At 39.4% G+C, this 22,597-nt stretch overlaps 1 protein-coding gene across 1 annotated transcript in view; it reads right to left on the bottom strand.

Moving 5' to 3' along the window:
* Positions 1 to 892: 892 nt before the first annotated feature.
* The window catches only part of LOC130920635 (B-cell lymphoma/leukemia 11A-like), a 49,163-nt gene continuing 27,458 nt past the window's right edge, over positions 893 to 22,597 (bottom strand). The window contains exon 3 of the mRNA XM_057843989.1: positions 893 to 6,161. Coding sequence (XP_057699972.1) covers positions 4,165 to 6,161 — 1,997 coding nt within the window. The 3' untranslated portion in view covers positions 893 to 4,164. The remainder of the gene's footprint in view (positions 6,162 to 22,597) is intronic.

Genomic DNA, 22,597 nt, shown 5'->3' with positions numbered 1-22,597 from the left:
ACCATGTTTATCTGTTGGTGTATGTTGTATATATATATATATTTTTTTTTTTTTTGTAAACACCTTTATATTTCCGCCTCTTGGATGAGTCATTGCTGTGTTCTTTGGGTAATTTATCCAGGCCGGCCACTCCTGGGAAGGTTCACCACCATTCACTGTTTTCACCATTTGTGGATAATGGCCTTCAATGTGATTTGCTGGATTCCCATAGCTTTAAATTTGCTTTGTAACCATTCCTAACCCTTTTAGAGCCAAAAAGATATTAGTAATTTGGTAATAAAGGAGAATTTTAAACAATTAAATCTGTGTAACATCTGTTTCAATATCTCGTTTTACAATATGGATGATTATGACTTATAATTTTGTCCTAAATGCACAAAATTAATTTTTTTAGATTCAGCGCCTACGGTGTATACAGGTGGGGTCTATCGTCTGTAAATTAGTCTATTCTCTTAGTTTTATAGTGTTTCTTTTGGTTGCACTGGTTTCACTTCATGCATGACAATGTAGTATTTTTTTTTTGTCTGCCATTATGTGCTGCCATCAACCAAACCAGCCTAGAGCCTTCAGAATCAGTTTTAGTAACTGATAAACTATATTAGCTAGGGACTGTTTCCTTAATCACTCGTATTTTAAATCAGCATTTTCAATCCTCTGATTAGTTGGTCAGACAAAATCATATTAGAGCCACGTTTGACTACCAAAAGACATTTGTAGTGGTCTTCTCAAATTCTGTACACACCGATATTAAGCAATCAACGGTGAGCATGATGTACTAAAATTTTCCTTTTTACTTTTGTTGTATGACCAACAAATATGCATTAAAATTGTACATTCTATGTAATTTGCTTTAAATAGCTTGTGATTAAAAATGAGGGGAAAAACACCAACATCATATTCAGTATGTATGTCATACATTTTATTTTTTTCCCAAGACAAAATGGCTGAGTGAAGAGAAAAATGCAGGCAACAGCTGAAAACAGTGGCATTTCCATAACTGAAAAATAATAACAACATTTGTATGCTGACCAGGAACTCTTAAATGTTGATCCGTGACCTTTGGTCATCAAACAGTGAAACCAAGCCATCAGAATTCATCACAAAGGAAAGGAGAGGGGGTGGTGGTCAATAAACAGACGCATTTTGCTGTGACTCTGTTCTGAACAGAGCACACACTGGATGTGGGTGTACAGTCATAATAAATAATGTCAACCAATGTCAACTTCAAGTTCAGCTGAGAGCAGATAAGAGTACAGAACACAGACTGGGATCAGACTGAAACATGGATGGATATCAGTACCATCTGCTATAACAACATGTAGCAAACTTTCTATCCTTTTTTTTCTCATATTGACAATATAACTTGCATATGATATGACATGTACCCTATGTAAATCAAGCACTGTGGTTGTTTTGGCAAAGTAAATTAAAACAAGAAATAAATTCAAAATAAAATAAAATAAAAAAATCATCATAAGAAAAACAGCTTTTCAGATTTAGGATGGACTGATTGCATATGAAAAAATATTTTTCATTAACAACTGGAATGTTATCAGGTGGTGCATGTTTAAGGACAGTAAAAAGGTGGCTAACAATAAAACCCAACAATAGCTTGTATTACTGCATATAAAATGGCAGGAGAAAAACATAAAAAAAGAGATATGTAAAACCACCTGTTTTTACCTCATTGTGGTAAGTCCAGCAGGACTGCCTGAAAAAAAAAGTCATCTTATGACCTCTCACCCTTGGAGAACACCACAACATTTTAATTTTCAAAAACATACTTATTTTCAAGCATACAAATTATTCACACTATATTATCCTGCCAAATTAAGAAAATATACGGTGGCAGCATGTTGGGATTTTTTTTTCACTACAGAAAAAGGGTACATTGAAACCTTTAAAGAGTACAGGCAAAACCATTAAAAATACAGGCTCCAACATAAATACTATAAGTGCCTACGCTAAGTGAACATTAATTTCAAATGCAATTCTAAATACAAAAAAATTCGACCATAAATGTATTTTGAACTTAGGAACTTACATGAGTGTGCATTTTCCTATGTGTTTAAGTTCTCTCTATATATTTATTTATCATATATCTCCCCAAATGTGAAACATTTTGTTCAACCTGAAGACTTGTGTACAGTAAAGGCAAAAAAGATACAAGACATGTTCATTACAATTCAATACATAGTGATCAAATCCTGAATGTCAACAAGACAGTAAGCAAATCAACGACACATATTAAAAATAAAATTTAAATAAAACCTCCCCAAAAGACCATGATGTGTACTGAAAAATGTAAGTTCTTTATGTTTTTCTGTACTGAAGGGTATACTTTTTAGGTTACCATGATGCAGGACTTTTATTTCTATGGCATTTTCTGCATTGATACCCAATTTAACCAAAATGGTGTTTTGTTTTCAGGATATAGCAAAGGTTTTAACTCACTTTTTTTTTTTTTTTTTTTAACGACACAACTGTTACTGCATCAGCCAGCGCAAGAGCCAATTTTTCCTTTGAGCTTCCCTTTGAAAACTGGGGAAACTGAACAGTGCACGTAAACAGTCCCAGATATGGAATCCGGTCCTCATTTTATACTCAACCACCTGTACCTCCGATTAGAGAGACAGATACAGACTGTAGGTAGAGTGACAAGTGCTATAATCATTTAAAAAATGGCAGAGTGGTGAGAGGGAATATTAAAATGAACAACAACGAGAAATTCAAAAAGAAAAAAAATAATGTATGTGTGTATGGGTGTGGCCAGTGTCTGTGGCCTGTATGTGTGTGAGTAAAGTATATATTTTAATTTTGAAGATTAGTTGCATTACGAATGTCAGCTTGTAAAAATGTTAAAATCTAATGCAGTCAAGAGGAGGATACTAAGGGCATAGGACATTTGAATTGCAGAGCCACCTGGTGTTAAACACTCCCTTTCCATAACCCTGACGCAAGCAAGCCAAGCAGCTTTCCCCATCCTTCACCAAAATCAAATTCTGCCTGATGAAAAGAAAAGACTAAAACCGACAGTGGTCTTGAGGTTAATGCTGGCTACACAAACTGCCTGTTTGAGACTATTAAAAAAGGTGTTACTTAAAAATGTAAAAAAGAAATGTTTCCATTTCAAATAAAATAAAACACTCCGTAAAATTAAGAGCTTCACGTTGGCTAAAACAACTCCTTAGAGTACCCTCTTAGTATGATACGCATGTACCAGAAAACATACACCTCCACCCACCTTTTGAGCATGTAACATGCCAGTAAACAGACTTAATAATTTGAAGACTGAAAATATACACGATTCAGGCAGATAAATGATTTACCAGAGATAAACGTGATCCTTTTTTCTTCTCAATTTTTTTCAGCTGGTTTCTTAATGCTCTGCTCATTCACAACACAACAGGGTTGTTCAGGTGCTTGATGCAAGGACCTGTTTACGCCATATGTGCACAAAATGTCCTGTAATTGTCTACATCTGAAATGCCGAGTTTATAGCAAAAGGAGGATTAACTAATGCAGGTAAAATATCCAAGGCACTCTTTGTTGTCATTTTACACCATATTATTAATTTCATTGTTTGTAAAAGAAATAAGCCATGGTGCTAGTGCCTAGCATTTCATAGGCAACCCAATCCTTGTATATATATTTATGTACATATAGGTATTTTGCGTCTATCTTGCATCATAAATCATTCACAAATATCAGTTTTAAATGTAACCCTGCTTTTCTTGACGTTTGAATAGTATGACACTGTTCCACTATGCTTGGAAACAAAACTGTACATGATATGTAAAACAGTATGTACTGTCTGCAGCGAGGGTTCAAATATGTTGGCTAAATCAAAAGGATCAACAGCAACACGAGTACAACCAAAGCCACCGGTCACTGATAGTTTTAGAGTAGCCATAAACACACCAAGCATGCTGTCCAGTTACAAAAAAAATATATAAAATGTGTAAATTATTGCACAATAGAAAGGCTCAAAAAGTTTTGTTTCATACAATGTATTGCCCCAATGGTTGGGAACGATAACAGGGCTGTACTGTGTACTGTCGCGTGACCCTGTAGTCCATTCCGTTCATCGATTGGCTACGAAGCCAGGGTTGCATGTTAGCCAAAGGAGCTGAAAGAGAAAACGTACAACATGCTGTTTGTGGTCTACTCAGTCTTAATATTGTTCGCCAGAGGACGGTCACTGTGCCACTTCTTCATGTGTTTCTCTAGAGTACTGTAGACACTGAAAGGCATGTGGCATATTTCACATTTGTAAACGTCTTTTCCCATTTGTCCATGGGTTTTCATGTGGCGCGTAAGCTTGGAGCTCTGGGCACAGGCGTAGCTGCACAGCTCACACTTGTAGGGCCGCTCTCCAGTGTGACTGCGTCGGTGCACTGTCAAGTTGCTGCAGTTCTTGAATACCTTCCCACAAAACTCGCAAGTGTCGCTGCGGCGGCCGTCCTTGGAGCTCGGCCTGCCATTTCCGCTGCCACCGTGGGGTGTGCTAGCCCCGCTACCTGTGCCGCTGCGTCCCGAAGCAGCCCGTTCGCCATCCAACTCGCCGGGCGGAGTCGAAAAGCGCAAGCTGCCATTCTCCGAAGAGTGCTCAGATGAGGAGGCAAAGGGCGATTGTCTGGAGTCTCCACCAGTAAAGTTAATAAAGGGGTCCTTGAGTTGTCGTGAGGCAGCATAGCCTGCCAACCACTGGGAATAGACATTTTCTGAGTTTGCAATAGTGGGTGTCGGGGGGTCTAGATCCTTTTCAACCTTGATACGTTTGGACAGAGGACTAAGGGAGCCTGGGCTAATGCCTCCGCCCAACAACTTCCGGGACAGGCTGTCAGTGGATAAAGGTCCAAGACCATTCATTGTTGTTGTGGTCACATCCTCTGCCCGGTCTGACTCCATCGCTGAATCCTCATCAACGGGATCATGCGAGGAGCTCCGGCGCCGCGGGTGCAGGGCCACACTATTCTGGTGGTGGCGGGCCCCTTCTAACCTCAGGCTAAAGCGATAGTCATTCCTGTCCTCTTCACTATCTCTGACCACAGGCTTACCTTCCATCTCCTCCTCCTCACCTTCCTCCTCTTCTTCCTCCTCCTCCTCTTCCTCCTCTTCCTCTTGCTCCTCCTCCTCCTCTTCTTCATCGTCATCGTCCTCTTCTTCCCCATTTTCAGCGATTAGACCATTGTTCTCGCTCTTGAACTTAGCCACAACAGACTTTAAAGCATCAGTGGCACTGCCCATCAGCTCACTGGTACCAGGCTCAGGAGAGCTGGCTGTTGAGAGGCCGTCTTCTGACTTGCTATTAAGCACCAAAGACTTGCTCTGACAGTGTGTCTTCATGTGTCGTTTTAGCTTGCTTGCCTGGGTGCATGCGTGATTACACAGATGACACTTAAATGGCTTTTCCCCTGTGTGGCTACGTCTGTGGACAATAAGGTTACTCTGGAACTTGAAAGTCTTCCCGCAGAACTCACAAGACTTTGCCTTTAATGGCGTGCCTGGTTGAGCCGTGTTGGCCGTGGTATTGGGGGTAGACCTGGAGCCAGAAGGTGACTGAGAGGTTGAAAGAGGCGGTGTTGCAGAGAATGGAGGCTTTGAACCTGGCTGAAATGGTTGAAGAATCCGTTGCATAGGGTTGGGCCGATTAGGGGAGAGAGGGGGAGAGGCTCCGGTGGCATTACCAGCAAGTTCACGGAGCCTTCTGGAGAAGTCCATGCTCGGGGGAGGTTCAAGTGGTATTGAATTCAGCCTCATCACCCTGTCAAAGGCGCTGGGGTGGTGGGTTGCCAGGGCCAGGTCATCGGGACTGAGATGATGACGCGGGGGCGGACTGAACAGGGGCGGAGTCCTGGGATAACGACCTTCTCGAGGGGTAGACACCGAATCCCGTCCTGACCCAGACCCTGGCATTCTTAGTAGACTGTAAGGACTACCATCAGCCAGGTGGACAGCATGAAGGGGAGGCTGGGATGAGGCACAGTCACCCCCCATTCCGGGAGCAGTGGCTACACGAGGGGTGAGGGGGCTGCCTGGCTCACTCTCCAGGTAGATGCGGAAACCGTGGGTGTTCTGAGCGTGCTGAAGAAGGAACCAGGCGCTGGTGAAGGGCTGCTTGCATGTGGTGCAGGTGTAACTGCTGGGCTCATCTTTATCTGTCGAAAAAAGAAGAACAATGAAAACGTTACTGAAAAAGTGAAAATAAGGACAGTTAGGGGAGTTTTTATTTTATATTTTACATGAAAAATAAGAGCAGAGGAATCATACAAAAGGTTATTTTATGCTGCTGAGTAAACTTTTTTTATTTAAAAAAAAAAAAAAAAAACTGTAGTCTTTTTTTAACATCTTATAGAGTCCTCAAAACCATTGATCAAAATGTAATGTGTTGTGGGTATAGTCAGGTAAATCCAATAATATTTACATACATAAAAAGACGCTACAGAAATTACAGTATTTGACTTTTCATGGAGAGCAGCCATATCATGCATGCGTCATACATCATCACACAGAATACCAAGTTAACCTGACAAGCGAGCACTATAACCTAATGATCAGCCAGGCAACAAAAACCTTAACCTTTACTTTGAAATGTGCAAGCTTATTGAAAAACATAATATCTTCTTGGAATCACATACAAATACAAAGAATGGACCAGGTAATGAGTAGTATTTGAAGGAAATGAGTGTGTTTCTGATTGGTTGAAATAGATAAGATGAACCATATAATAATGTATCTAATAGAACAAAGAAACTTAAATTGTCATTTTCACTATCCGTTGATCATCAATAATATAATTGCACACTGTTAATGAAATTTCTGAAAGGTAAACTACAGTGACTGCATTTCCAAGCTTGCTAAATACACTCTCAACCATCTCTATGGCTTTCTTTACAGACACAGTTTACTTAATATTGTATGTTAACTCTCAATTTAAATGCAAGGTCACATGTTAATAAAATATTGCAGCGTTTCTAAAAGCACAGGTCCTCACTATAAGCAAAATGGAAAATTGCTACTAGGGATGCACTTTTCAAAATGCATTTCATGCATCGCTTTTATATCTCATGCTATATGGATTTATTTAAATCCTCTCAGGTGAATAGAATAGGGGAAGGTGGGGAAAGCAGAAGTGAGAGATTTGCTAAATAAAAAGCATCCGCCACTTGCAAATGCACACCGTCTTTCATCTCTTGGCTTTGCTATCCCCCTTTCTCTTTTTTTCTCCACAAGGGGACTATTTTCTGAAAGTCATTTGCAAAAGAAAAAAACAAAATGATTGTTATACACTGGAGGCCATGCACGAGTAAGAGGGAGATGTAAGATTGCCTCTGTGTGCGTGTGTGTGATTGTGCATATGCGCAATCCCTAAGATGGTGGACAGGCCTGCCTGTTTTAAACCCGCTGTGGCAGCGAGACAAAGAGGTGAAGATGGGACAGTAAGAGGAGACTGCCGCTGAGAGAAAAGAAGTATGTTGTGGATGAGCAATAATGGGAACCGAATGGTGTTTAGTGCTTCCTTTCTATCTCACGTGTCCATAACCACCATGGCACCCTCCGAACAATCTCACTTAAAGACCAGAACATGGCATCAAATGTGCACCTAATCAAACCTTCGTGCAAACCTTTTTTTCTGAGTGAAAGGAGTTGGAAGGGGTATCCGGGTAAATTATGGATCATTACAATCTAAAAAAATTACAGTTAATTGTTGCCACCTGCAAGGGGCTTTGACCCACTATGGAATTTTTCCATCATAAAACAGCCATTTGTCCATACATGCTTTTTCCCCCTCTCTCAAAAGCAAAAATAAAATGAGTTCATAACATTGACTTTGGCTTTACGCACGTTTCCCGAGACAATGTGTATTTTTATGGTTTATGGCTGCAATAACCTGACGTCTACTGTTCACTTTGATTTGATTAGCAGCCTGTATATATGTCCTCACCCTGTGTGTGAACAGATGGTGTATATGCATGAGGAGGAAAACAGATATTTTTTCTGTTATTGCAAACGACAAAAGACGTAACACTGGGAGCGTAAGGGGCGGGGGACTGAGGGGAGTTAGCTCCTCGGAGACACTCCGCAATTGACGGAGAAAGGAAAGCACTGCAGGATCTTGGTAGTAGAGAAAGAAAGCAAGAAAGGTGGCTGAGAGAAGAGAGAGAAGTACGGCGTGAAGGGGGCAGTCCTAATGACATGTTTCTGAAGGACACAAGACAGCACTTCCATGTTGTTACAGAGTTCATTTTCCTATGTCAAAAAAAACAGCATGTCTTGTGCAATCATAAATCCATCTCTGGAATTAGTCAAAGTGTTCATGCCACAAACAACAAAATAATTGTCATTCTGGAAAGGCTGTGGACGCAATGATGGGCATGAAAAAACATAAACAAACAAGGCAAACCCAGCTTCATGACAGCGAATATCTTAATAAGCCCACATTTTTTCTTAATAGCTGTCCTCAAAAAGATGGAAGGACCATTTTTAAAAGGAGAAATGTTATTCTGACATGGCGTCTGATGGCCTCGAAGGGCTTTTTATGCCATTGGAAAGCAGCGAGATGTGTGAGGGAAGAATGATCTCGTAAACACATCTGTCCTCTAATGGAATAAAGAAGTACTCATTCTCCCTGTCTGGCTCTCCCCGACCAGTGTGTGGTAGGTTAGGATTGGAGAGTAGAAGAGTGCTGGATCTCCCAGTCCCTTTGAAATAGGATCAGCCGAAAGGAGAAACCACACTGAAAACCCCGTAGCTACCATTTCATGACAAGGGTTGAGAAAGGGGTCCTTTGGAGAGTAATGGCATAGAAGCCTAAATTAAATGTGAAAAGAGTAAGAAGGGGGCTATGGAAGACAGTGTGAGAACAGCATGAAGAAGGTAAGAGGCAGAAGCCAGATATAGAACAGAAAGAAAATAAAGAAAAAGGAGGTTAACTAGGCCTTTAAAGTCATTTCATCTCATTGCAACACAAAGTCTGCGAAATCCGGTCATCCCGCTAATGGGCCGAGAATATGATCCAGACTGCATTCTAAAAGATACAACGCAGAATGACGCCAGGAAATAATTGCCCCTTAAAACATCAGATGGGTGGCCTGTAGCTGCTTATGCCATAATCACAGCCCTTTTCTAGAAAAAGTGTTGACCATGTACATTTCTAACCACAAGCTATGTCACTGATTCATTGCTGTGTTCCATTTTCTTGAGCTCATGCAAACACTACAAGAACACACTCAGTACAGCATAGAGTGTCAAGGATGGACACCTGTGTCCTTAAGTAGGCGATAATAACCACCATCTTGCCAGGAAGGACATTAGCACAGACATAAATTATCAATTAAAACAGTCTTGGATCGTCTACGGGTCAACACTAAAATCTAGCATATTTTTCCCACTGGCACATGCTATATCCCCACTAAAGCATTTGTTGCAAATCTGTTAAGTACTGGTAACATGAAGTGGTTGTTTGTTAAATGTTTATGTAATATCACCATTGTTGGAAACTCTGGAAAATGGACTTTCAGGTAAACGTTGTATAAACAATTATGTTTCTGTCTCTTAAAAAATGGTAGGAGGAGTACATTACATTAAGGTGCAATACTGTATTGTTGAAAATCTCGCAAAATTTTAACAATATGGTTGTCCTATAATAGGGTGACCAAATGTCTTCTTTTACCCCGACATGTCCAGTTTTTAAATCCTGTCCGGGGCGTCCGGCGGAGTTTTATAATTTCATGAAAATGTTTTTTTTGACTGACAATTTGCACAGAATACTACGGTATTGTCGGGCCTGTGACGTGTTCCCAAAGAGCCTACCCAGTTGTTAAGACTTGTTCAATACGTATATAGTCAATGCTCATGTACCTAAAAGTGTAATTCAGCCAAAAATACCTTTATTCTACTTTGGATACAATTTGCGCATGCGTCAACTGGCAATTCTCATTCACAAACAAACCTTCGTGAGTGGTGACGATAGGAGCTCACACGCTATCGGTATGTACAATTGCTTAACTTACCTTTCCACAACTGTTGACTTCTGTCACAGATTTGTACTGGTGTGATCTGTAAAATCCTGTTTGGTGTCGCATTGTTACGCTGCTGATGATTGTAAACTTTTATAGCAATTTTTTATTTTTGCCTCAGCTACCGGTGCTAGCTGTCAGTGAGGTAAGCCGCGCCAGGCATTATGGGAAATGAGGTTTTGAAGTGCTGCGTTTGGAAACATGCTGGTTGAAATGTTTGTCCATTTCGGTTATTGTTTGCGTGTACGCTAGAACATTGAATGAGATTAATAACTGAGTGGGAAGAACAATTCGTCAACAACAATTGTAGAGGTAATCTTGAGGCTATGGTTTAATTTACATCATTTTACTGGAAAGAGAAATGAGCTTTTTTGTTAAAGCTAGATTTTCTACCGAAGGGGTATTATTTAGAACATTGTTTGAGATTTTTATACAGTAAGAATTGAAAAGAGAGCTATTATTTTGTTCAAGGATTCACCAATACAGAAGAGGCATAGTTTCATAATCACTATTTAATTCCAGTGTTATTTTTGCGTTATTATTTTAGGAATAACAAAGCCTGTAAGGTAACCTCTGCAAATTTGAATTAAATATATATTAAACAAATTAAAGTGATAAGGCTTCTTTGAATGAACTTCAAGTAAAATTTAAGTAACTCAAGGCCGGGCCGTGTCCTCTTTTTTGGAAATTAAAATATGGTCACCCTATCCTGTAAACATACACTAAAACACAGATACAAAACCCATGATTTGATTTAATTAAACAAAGGGAACCACTAAGCAAAAAAGTTTTTGCTCTAATATGTCCACCTTTCTAACTAGCTCGCCAAGTAGCCAAAAGTTTACAGATTAGGTTTAACCTCCACTTTTTTGTTTTGTCCTTCACCGTGCTTAACAGTGGGGTCTGATTGTCCTGGTAAGGCTACATAGCTTTCAATGATATTGGTCATTTAGCTAATGGAGGAAGGAGCTAACAGGATTACCATACAGGTCTTCCAAATGGAGAAGGAAGAGGAGGATGGGACCAGCAGAAGAGATGATGGGGACGTCACATGTCATCGCCATTTCGCAAAGTTATCAGTCGCCTCAGCTTGGGAGCACTCACACACCTCTAAAGTGATTATGCTAATAGCAGGTCTTTGCCAATATTCAAAAGTGTTTATAGGTGTTGGAGTTTGTGCCTTGGGAAGACTGAGGGCTGTCAATACAGTGCCTCTTAAGAGCGCCTCAGCCATAACGCTTGTTAATGTGATTACTACTCTGTTTATGTCATTAGTGTATTCACAGGCAGGGACTGGACAGAGGTGAAGGGTGAACCTGGACGGTATTTTGCCGAAAAGAAGGATGCAATTAAAACTCTTTTTCATTGTCATTTACATGACTTTCACATGACTCAGTGGGCTCATGAATGTGTTTGGTCAACCCTCTAATTTCTTTATTTATGTATTTTTTTAAGGATCCGAACATTTAATAGAGCTACTGAGGGGCCTTGTAACTTATCTTTTCCCTCAAACAAACTGTGTATTTCTCCGTCACGACTACACAAAAACATGCTCGCACACTCACTTCTTTGTCACTGGCCAAACTCGGTGCAGCGTGCTGAGCCAGTGGCCACAGACAAAAGGTTTGTTTGACCAACACTTGTTTCTAAGATAAAGCCGGATACAGGGAATGCTGTTTACTAAACAGAAAGCCAGCCAGCCAACCAACCAGGCCTATGTCGAAGCCTTTTACGAGTTTGAAGTGGCCTGCAATGCTGGGTGCTGTTGAGAGTCGCACACACTCAACATTTCAGAAAAGTTGACCACTAACCACTACATATGCCACACACGTAAAAAGAGGGAGACCCATGATGTAAAAAATGGAGGAATGAAAAACAAAAATTGTAAGAGCATGGGCAAAAATGAAGGGAAAGGCAGCTTGTCAAAGGTACGTGTATGATGATTTTTGGGGGGGGGCTCTATTAATATCGCATATCCCGTATTTTTCGGACTATAAGTCGCACCTGAGTATAAGTCGCACCAGCCATAAAATGCCCAACGAAGAGGAAAACAACATATAAGTCGCACTGTAGTATAGGTCGCATTTTGGGGGGAAATTTACTTGATAAAATCCAACACATAGAACAGATATGTCATCTTGAAAGGCAATTTAAAAAATATACAATAAAGAACAACATGCTGAATAAGCGTACAGTATGATAATGTGATATGATGCATGAACAACGATATGCGAACGTGGCCAATATGTTAATGTAACATAGCTATTAAGAGTTATTCAGATAACTATAGCATAAAGAACATGCTAACAAGTTTACCAAACCATCAGTGTAACTCCAAAACACCAAAATAGCATGTGAAATGTTATAATAATGTGCTAATAATTTCACACATAAATCGCTCCTGAGTATAAGTCGCACCCCCAGCCAAAACATGAAAAGAACTGCGACTTACAGTCCGAAAAATACTGTCATCACTGTAATTTGCTGGCTACCTATTTTTTTGAATCAACTTTCACAATCCCTAACATTCTCATTCTACTAAAGTTTAATAAGAGCAAGATTGAAATGGAGGAGCCCAACCAGGAAGAAAATACATGACATTTGTGAGCTTAGTAATTTTGTAGGGGAATGAGGATTTTAGGTATTGGAATTTTAAGCAAATCAAAATTATGCTTTCTATCAGTCACATACAGTATTTTAAGGTGCAGACAAAGGTTACACTGAAGTGATAGTGTTAATAAAACATCTACTAAAGAGACTGAGACATCAACGGAAAGCTATTTTTTAACTTAAATATGTCCCAAATCCTCTGATTCCTGCCCCTCAAAATAAATATTCTGATTTCTGTAGTTCTCCATGAACCCAGAAAGCTGACACATTTGTAGGTTTAATAAAAGGCAAATAAAGTAAATTAAAAAAACGCATTATTTTCTAAATTGCGTATAACGCCATTTTGTTTTGTTTCTTTACAATTCCATTGTTTTTCGTTTCATTTTCAGTTGATGCCATGAATTGGACTGGTGAGCATCACGCATTCATTCTGGGAACGTTTATCAACACAAACAAATCTGTAACTGCAACACAACACAAGCGTTTCGTTTGCACTTCAATCTTGGTATGCACAATCCCGTACCAGCTCGAAACACAATCTTGTTGTGGGTTACCAACTTCAGAGCTACTTGATCTGAAATGAAAATCAAACAGTTGGCCTCGCACTGCCAGAACTCCAGAAAATGTGGCAGTGGTAATAACATTAATAATAATTAATGATAACACAATAATAACGGATCCCATTTGACTGATTACATTTTAAAACATAATGAAACAGATTGGCATTATATGTACTTTTCGAAAATAAAAACACTTTTTTGTTTCTTTACTTTATTTGGCTTTTATTAAACCTACAATGTGCCAGATCATTTTGGAAAGACAGCGAGAACCAAAAGTGGCATTTGCCATGTGGCAAAATGGATTTTGCCATGTGGCATTTTTTTTTTTTTTTGCCATGTGGGAAAACAGTTTTGCCATGTGGCATTTCTTCTTTCCATGTGGCAAAATGGATTTTGCAATGTGGCATTTTTTTGCAATGTGGCAAAAAGGATTTTGCCATGTGGCATTTTTTTTGCCATGTGGCAAAATTGATTTTGCAATGTGGCATATTTTTGGTATGTGGCAAAATGGATTTTGGTTTGTGGCATTATTTTTTTCCTTTTAGTGTGTGGCATTTTTTAGGGTATATGGCATTTTTGCAGGCCATGCACGTCCATGAAATTGACTGCTATGCACGTCAAAATTTTCCATTCATTTTAAATGGCAGAAAAACGGGTGGTTGTGATTTTTGCCTGACCCTTGTATTTACTCAATATGTGACATCCTTAAGCATCTGCTTTTTCTTTGGGGCAAAAAGAAAATTATGAACTTTTTTTTCCCCTTTGCATTCTCCATTTTCTTAAACTAGTAACTTATTGTAATTTCTTGAAAAATAATAGCATTTTTAATTTTCCATTTTCTGATGATACAAATAACTGATTATAATTTATGGGAAAATGATTGTAAGCATAATCAACTAACATACTGTTAAATCTGAAGCAGCCGAGAAGTGACTCTCAAACTACACTGTATATACGTATATATATGTATATCTCAAAAAGGAAATTAATTTATGATAAAACACTGGAAAAGCTGGTTTTCCAGAATTATACCATTAATAAAAAATAAGCCCTTCATTTTAACTTCAAACCTTCAAATTAACAACAAACTACTGTGGAAAGAACAATATTTTATTAAATACTTGTATATAAATGTACTATATCCAGTAACTGTTGTTGACATCATATGATTGTAACCAGTCTGATGACGGTAAAATCACAGAGCTCTCTTTTTTTGTTCTGCACCTTCTCCAACTGGAGTTTGAACCCACACTGTCACTGTGGCTGTCAGGTGTGCTGATTACTGAGCCAATAGCACAGTTTAGCTTCAGATGCCAGTGCACTCTGTTAAGCTCTCAGGGAGTCATGTTTTTCTAACCTGCTACATGCACAGCACTTCCTCTAGCTAGTCTTCAGTAAGCTCAGTAGTTCGCACATTTGAAAACAACATGAAGTCCCCATCATCAAGCCTGGTTACATATCAATTAAAATATAAACTAACACAATTTTAATATGTATATTATTGATATTAATAAATTATTATAAATATTATTAAGGTATTATTACATCAAAATTACTACTGTGATAATCAGTGAAAATAAATCTACAAAAAAAAAAACACCATAAAATAAAATAAACGGTTACAAAGTACTCTATCATTGTAACATGTATTTTACGTTTTGGTTTTTGTTTTTTCACGGTGAGATTTTGCCTGTATTTTTATGTAAATGTTAGTTTTGTTTCGTTTTTTTTTTTCAATGTAAAATCACTTTACATTATTCAATAGCCAAGAAGTAGTGCTTAAAAAACAATAGTGAGTCATTAATATTTTGCAAAAAAATAAATAAAATTTATCTGATTCATCTGTTTCAGCCAGTAAAGCACATTTGAACGGACCGTACACCCGCTCGTTCATTCATTCATGCATCCATCCATCTCTAAGCCTTTTCCGTCTGTGCATCCGTTCAAACTGAGCTCAGCTGTGAAGCATTGCGTTTGGGTGCCACTCGGTCCGATAGACCTTGTAATAATCTGGGCCAGCCGTGTCTCATTATTTGTTCTCTGCTTACCAACAACAGTGAGAGGCAGGACGTTGTTGTTTCTCATCGTTGCTCTAATGGTACATTGAAAAAGGCCTCTGGGCCTCGAAGCTTAACTAGTCTAATTAAATGGACCGTCACTTATGCGAGCATCTGCAGAGATTATTTATTGAGTCGGGATGCGCTTCACAGGATCAAACCGCTGTCGGATGAGCCAACCCTCAGTGGAGTCGGCATTAAATAAAAGAATGGATTCAAAGAAAACTGCCAATTGTCTGTTTAAGCACACATACGCAGGTACATCGTAGACTTAATCCAGCATGAGTATTTTTGGACTCGGGTAACATCCCAGATGGGCAGGGAGAGTCTGAAAACATCAGAACGGAAATGTGAAGGTTTCTGTCATAGAAAGATATATTTGAAGTACTCCATATTAACTGAAGCAAGATTAAAATAGACGAACACAAAACCTGGGAGTTAAAGAGAAAATATGTTGTTGTTTTTTAAAGCAAGATACATTTTGAAGGATGCTGCATGCATTTCGTTGGAAGTACACAGGCAAGATAGTCTCCATCAGACATTAGTCCAATAGCACAAGATTCACTATCTCTGCATAGCTCAGCTTATGACAAGCTGGCGTCCCAGCAGAAAGGATGGAGGGGGACCAGGAGGTCGGCTAGCTGCACATTTCTGCATAAATCTCCAGACAGATAGCATCAGGGGGGTGGAAACAGAAGAGGGAGGAAAGCAAGCAGCAGAGGATGATAAGGCCCCCAGGGCAGGGCATTCGACACTGTCAAAACTGTTTCGTCTCTGGCTATTGTATGAGTAGAGCACGTTATGAGCCCGTATACCATTTGCTGGTACGCGATTCAGCTTCACGGGGGCATCGCGGGCTCTGTATCTGACCTCTCGGCTTTAGCGCTCTTCTGTCTTCACTGACATGCGGGAAGATGGACAGAGCAATAACAGCATCCCATTCTAAGAAACAATGACAAGCTCAAGCGAGCATGTTGCATCTTATTACAGTAGGGCTACACTGGTCAAGTTCTTTACTGCTGGAAAATTTAAAAGCAATCACAATGAAGATCGCCATGGGTTAAAAACAGTCGAGTCGATGTAACCTACACAGTATTTTGCCCCATTCGATATGATTAACAGAATTTCTACACAACTGCAAGCTGCAATCACATTGATATAGATTGCGGGTAATTGGTATGAAAAATGAATGGATGAATGTTAATTGATTACCTCGCAATGAATGAATGAATGCTAATAGAATACCTTGTTTACAGTGTCAATCCATAATGACCATTATCATCTTTTCAAAGGCAACATTTTTAATGGAGTTCATTCAAACCATGGTTAAGTACACTGCCACAGAGGTAGAACAGCAAGTTAGATATCAGCTTTTATTAGTGACTTGAAGTGAAATTTAAATTTATACCTTGTCTGGTTATATGCCCTTCCTTATAAAGGGTTAAATGCAGCCTGCTGCAAGAATCCTTAACACATACTGTAAGACAATCTCTTATGGAAGCTGCATGTTTAAAGATTCAAAATGAATGGCTATTCGTCTCATAATTTACAGTATTTAGAAGAACTACAGCATATCTATCCAACCATTACCGCTAACTACATCATGCGTCAAGTCAAAATTGACTTAAGATCATGCACTTTTGTTCCAATATTCAGTGAATAACAAGATCAGTGTAAAAAGAAGAATGAACTTTTAAAGGCAAGATTGTGAAACACATGGGGCATTGTACAGGGATAGGATGTTAGTGTGTGAATGATCAAGTATGATGTGAAATAAGATCAGTTATAAAAATAAGTGGCTCTCTAACTTTGTTACACAATGTACCATTTACAAAATACTTAGCTCTACAAGTACACCCATTACGACCAAAAAATACCGTGAGATAGTAAGCAAGTACTCACAGTACGTAGGTATTCAACAAATCAGGCAATATTTTTGTAAGTCACTGTATGCAAGATTTGAAAGTTAACAAGGTCTTTAAATACAGAATATAGGAAAACTAAACAAACTGTACTTAAATAAAGATTACATTAAAATGTATTACACATCCCAGTTAAATAAAACATGCTACTTATAGGCATGTGCCGGTATGAGATTCTGATGGTATGATAACCTTAAGCCAAAATATCACTCTTTCAAAGTATCACAGTATTGCAATTACAGCTCTAAAATGTGTTACTTTGAGGTACTGTATCTGGGTTTAAAAAAAATGTTTTTCCATTGACCAGGATTTTTATTTTTCAAAACACATTAGCAAATTGGAACATAAGTATAATGCTAAGTCAAAATAAATAATAATAATAGCAAAATATTCTAAATAAAATTTAAATACTGTAAATGCAGTCCTTTAGGTGAGCCTAAACCCACAGCCACAGCTCAACATTATTACCATCAGAACAAAAATAATTGAATTATTTTCCATTAAAAGCACATGTGTATCATGTTTACATTATACACACACTCTCTTTCTCAACACAGACAGTTGCCAGAGAGAAAAAACACCACGTTTTACCACAGCTACACACACTAATCACACTGGAGTTAAATCTCTTAGCTGGTGGGAAAAGTTCATAATAGTGTTTCCTAACCTTATATAAATGCGAAATCATATTGGAGGCATTGCCTCCTCGGCAGCCATCCTTCGCAAACATGTTTTACATGTCGATTGGCCCTAGTCCTCTAAGCTACGGCCATAGGTAACTTTTCTGTGGCCAAAGTATTGACATACCAGCGATTTTGTTTTCTTTTCTCCAGCCATCGTGTAGCACAGCTGATTCACTGACACTGAGCAACAATCGGGAAGGTTGAGCCTTGCAGCTGTAAGCAATGGATTTCCCCTTGCATTTTTGGGACATAAAAAATAGCTAATACCATAGGGACGGTATGGCTGAAAATTTTTGCAGTTTAAAAACCTTGACGTTTTCATATTACGGTATACCTTGAAACCGGTAACCGGCACATGTCTAGCTACTCAAGGCTGATTTATGCTTCTGCGACAGACCCATGCCACCAAGGCAGACCCGATTTACGACCCTTCACTGTAGCCTGACGTGCAACTCCTCAATTTTCTGACTTCGCGTCACGTCAATGTGTGGAGAAATGACGCAAGTGGACAGTGATTGGTCTGCTCAGACAGTTGTTTCCGGTTCAGCGCGAAATCACCGCCATTTTCAAACATTGTTGTGCTACACGAAAAAATGGACCAAGCTGACAGAGTATAATAAAAGAGGTCCGCAAGTACGACAACCTCTACAATGCCTCGTCAAGACATTACAAAGATTACCAAATGGCAACAATTCTTGATAATCCACACTCAAGCGTCCCATCTTGCATTGTTTATTTTTTTTCTCTGTTGGCATTGTGCTACCGGAAGAAAACTAGAGGAAGTGTCGACACGCGGCCTCCAAAACTGTACAAACACAATGCCACACCGCTCTAGTGGCTTGGCGGTGAATTATAGAGCAACACATTCCCTTGTCGCAGAACTATCGAATGCTCATTGACGCCATAGTTGCTTCACCATCACCGCAACGCAGGAGCATAACTTAGGCTTTATACATATGTGTATAAACAAACAGTTCTTAAATATCACATGCAAATTTCATGTACTCAAAAGTTAAATATAACAGAGCTGTATCTTTATTTCTATTTTATTTCCAGATTCTGTTTTTTTTTTAGACCCACTGATATAAATTCAACCAGATAAGTGAAGGAAACATGAACAGAGGGCAGCAGAGTCTGTTACTTGTACATCAATGTTACCAAGGCATGCAAAAAATTCTAGTCCGAATCAGCAAACATCCACATTATTTCTTACTACATATGGATTTAAGTAAAAATAAAGAAAGTCATAGATAACACACCGAGAACATGCTCTAGAACACAACGATCTACATGGTATGCATGGGCTATCATTAAGACATAAACCAACAAGAGCTGTTTTAACATGTGGTTATTTTTCAGCCTGTCCTACCACCGCAGGGTGAGAGGACCAGGGCATGTGAGCTTGGGCCAACCATAGCAGCTCATTATGCAGACCAGCCTTAAGGCATTGTGGTAGGACATGGAAGTTTAAAACAAGAGGAGTAGTGTGTTGTCGTGTCCCGTGGCCCAGAGCCGTGGACTGGGGCTTTAACACGCGTCCCATCTGGTGTGTGTGTGACTGTGCACACGGTGGTTGAGTGGTTAAAGACAGGCCAATAGCCTGACTCTTATGATCAGATGGCAATTCAGGGTCAAAAATACAGTAGCTTCCAAATAAATTCAGTATGTCTCTGTAAATGCAAAGACCAAAACTGGTTGTATTGGTGAGACAGAACCTGCAAACAGTTGCAATAATTCTGAAATCACATTTGACAAATCCATTAGAGGGACATAAAGAAACCTAAATGCCCTAACCAACTCCCACCCAACACTCAACCAGTCCCTTCCCTATTATTAAGTAATGGGGAGAAAACATTGTTGTGCCCCTTCCTAACCTAGTTACATTCCAAATCCTGATTAAAATTGCAAAATGGCCTCCTGTTCAGCTCCTTCAAGACATTCTGTTGAATGAAGGAAGGGACCTTTGGCCGAACAAGGTGATGATCACATAAGCAAGGTTCACAAATTTGTTGTAACAGTAAATTCAGTAGGGTTGATATAATCTTCGATTCTTGTTTTTTGACAAACGGCCGCATAAAATGTTTAATTGAATAATCTATACAGTGTTCTTTTATGAAAAGAGACAGATAGCCAGGGATTACCAACAAGCATGGCTTACCATCTATAACAATCCAAAAGATGGATGGGCCATATGTTTGGTAATGACAGTCAAGACTACACAATACTTCAACGTTGAAGCTCACTATACCTGATTCATTGCCACTAATTGAAGACATGTGGCATGATTTGCCACTATAGCAATGCACGCGAAGCATGTAGGGGGACAACAGATCCTATACTTAGTGAGCTTAGCTCCCTGGCAGTCCGTAGAAGCATATTTAAAAGAGTGGTATGGTTATGCATATGGTGTCAAATGACAGGACTACCTGTACTGATTTAGTTACACTTTATGTACAGTAGATGCGCACCATTGAAACTCTGTTACAAATACAGCATGTGGACGCTTCTGTTTATCAACCCCAGAGATATGTCAGGAACATATATAGGTCCCAGCAGTAGCAAGCATGATATTAATTAGGTATCCAACCAGCAAGTTCCTTTGTACCCAGCTGTAGAGCATAAATCAGGCTTTTAACAAGGGTATGAGCCCCAATATCTCAAACAAGGCTGGAATACTACCTGTACATGCATGCCAAGAACCCATCTTGGTTTTGGCCTCCTATACATCCTGATGTTTATATGGGGGTAGAGCAACCTACCCCAGGGGGAAGAGGAGGGACAGGAGAGCAGAAAAAGGAGTGGCATGGGGGGGGGGGGGGGGGGGGGTTATTTCTATTGGGTCATCAGGTTTAAGCAAACATATGTGGCGTTGGCGTGGGAGTGTGTATGCACGCGTGCATGCATATGCACTGCACAGCAGAACCGCAAGGAAGGGGTAATAGGGAAGAACACAAAGTGATTACCAGAGGACCAGTTTGCAACAGGTAGAAACATCCCCTGTGAATTGGCCACAATCACGGCTTCGTCAGCAATGCATTCCTTTTAAATAGTACAGGTCAGAAAGAATTCTTTCGACCTTGGAAAGAGTTAATGAATAGAATATGTGCAGAAAGCCTGTGTGCTTATAGTGACAGAAGGATTTATTCACAGCCAGCTGCAAGTGAGGACACACGCATGTGTAGATGGATTGGCTTGCGAGTTGGCTCTTGGCTGGCTGTCCAACTAGAATCCATCGTTTCTGCACAGAGAGGGTCAATGAACTCAAACATTCCTCAACAGGCACTGACACGTCACAGACATACAGTATATACAGTAAATGCAGCCAGTTGGTAAGTATGACATATATTTGCACTCAGAACTGCTTCTAGTGCTTGCACAGGAAGTGATCTGAACAATATGACAGCACTGGAGTTTCAAGTAGAAATAAATGCATTCCTTTATGGGCAAACAGCTAATTATCAATTTTTAAAAACAAAAAAGCCTGTGTACAAATTTGGATAAATACTAATCAGGGGATGGGTATGGAGCTAGTGTCTCAAACTACACACAGTTGAAACAACACCTGAGATTTATTGGCCAGATGTTTATGCCATTGCTTCTCTGATGTGCCATAAAACCTAATTTACAGTCGGAAACGTCTGGTTCTCAATGTAAAGTCTTGTGTGCTTGAAACTGCAACCAATTATAATATTTTTGCTGGCCAATGAAAAACATTGCCAGAATAGTGGTGCCTTAGAGTACAAATGCCTTCAAAATAATACAATTTGGAACAGTAGCAACATATTAGCAAAAGACATGGCCCAAAGAAACGGTTTTAAAGGGAACCTCGGACTCCAATAGGCCACAATTGTTCTAGTTTACTAATACTGTATATGTTAACAGAAACACATAAAATATTGCCTATAATATTTAGTACATGTTTTGACCTACGGAGGGCACCATGTTTTATGCATGCAATGGACACTCGGGGTGATGACATAGTTGTCACTGTTACTAGACGAACACTACCAGTGTTCTGCAATTCTTTCCGACGCGGCGAGACGTCCAACACATGCGCAGATCGGTTAAATGCGGCGAGTACTTACTATTTGTGTTTTTATTAAGTCTTTTATTACCTTTTCATTGCCTCAAAACACTTTTTGTATGTGTTTCCCTCTCATACATTTAAGCATTGTGTTTTCTTGTGGTAGCTTTAAAGCAGATTGTTGATCTGTTGACCACATTAGTCATGTGGCATATTTAAACCACCCTTATTTGATATTACTACGTTTAAGTATTTTCTTAAGACATCCTTGGGATGTTCTGCTTTTATGCATCCAAACAAAACAAGCTGAAAGTGCACAGTAGTACTTTGTGTGTCAAATTTGCCTCTTGGAGGCGTTTCGCCGTTGTAGCACATTTTGGCAGAACACTGTTTTCATCCTACTCTCGTTTCATCTCATCCCGTCTTTCCTGTTTATTTTGCTTTTGCTGCTCGCTTCGTGAAATATCGATAGTGCTGTCATGCTCATTAATGTTCCTCTCGGGTTCAAATTGAAAGGGCTGAACAGAAGACATGTTTATGTCGCTAGAGTCAGACTCTGGAAGCTCAGCAGCGTAACCCAGTTACGTCACCGCCCTACGACGTCAACAATAATGGTGACCTACTCGTTAAACTAATTTTACAAACTGCATAAAATCAAAAACATCAAGAGGGATTTTAATATCAAATTATTTTCACTCATAATAACGATATCTTTTAAG

This window comes from Corythoichthys intestinalis, chromosome 8 (genome assembly GCF_030265065.1).
Source record: "Corythoichthys intestinalis isolate RoL2023-P3 chromosome 8, ASM3026506v1, whole genome shotgun sequence".
NCBI lineage: Eukaryota > Metazoa > Chordata > Actinopteri > Syngnathiformes > Syngnathidae > Corythoichthys > Corythoichthys intestinalis.
The sequence above is the reverse complement of the archived record's forward strand: the minus strand, read 5'-3'. Positions and strand labels throughout refer to the sequence as shown.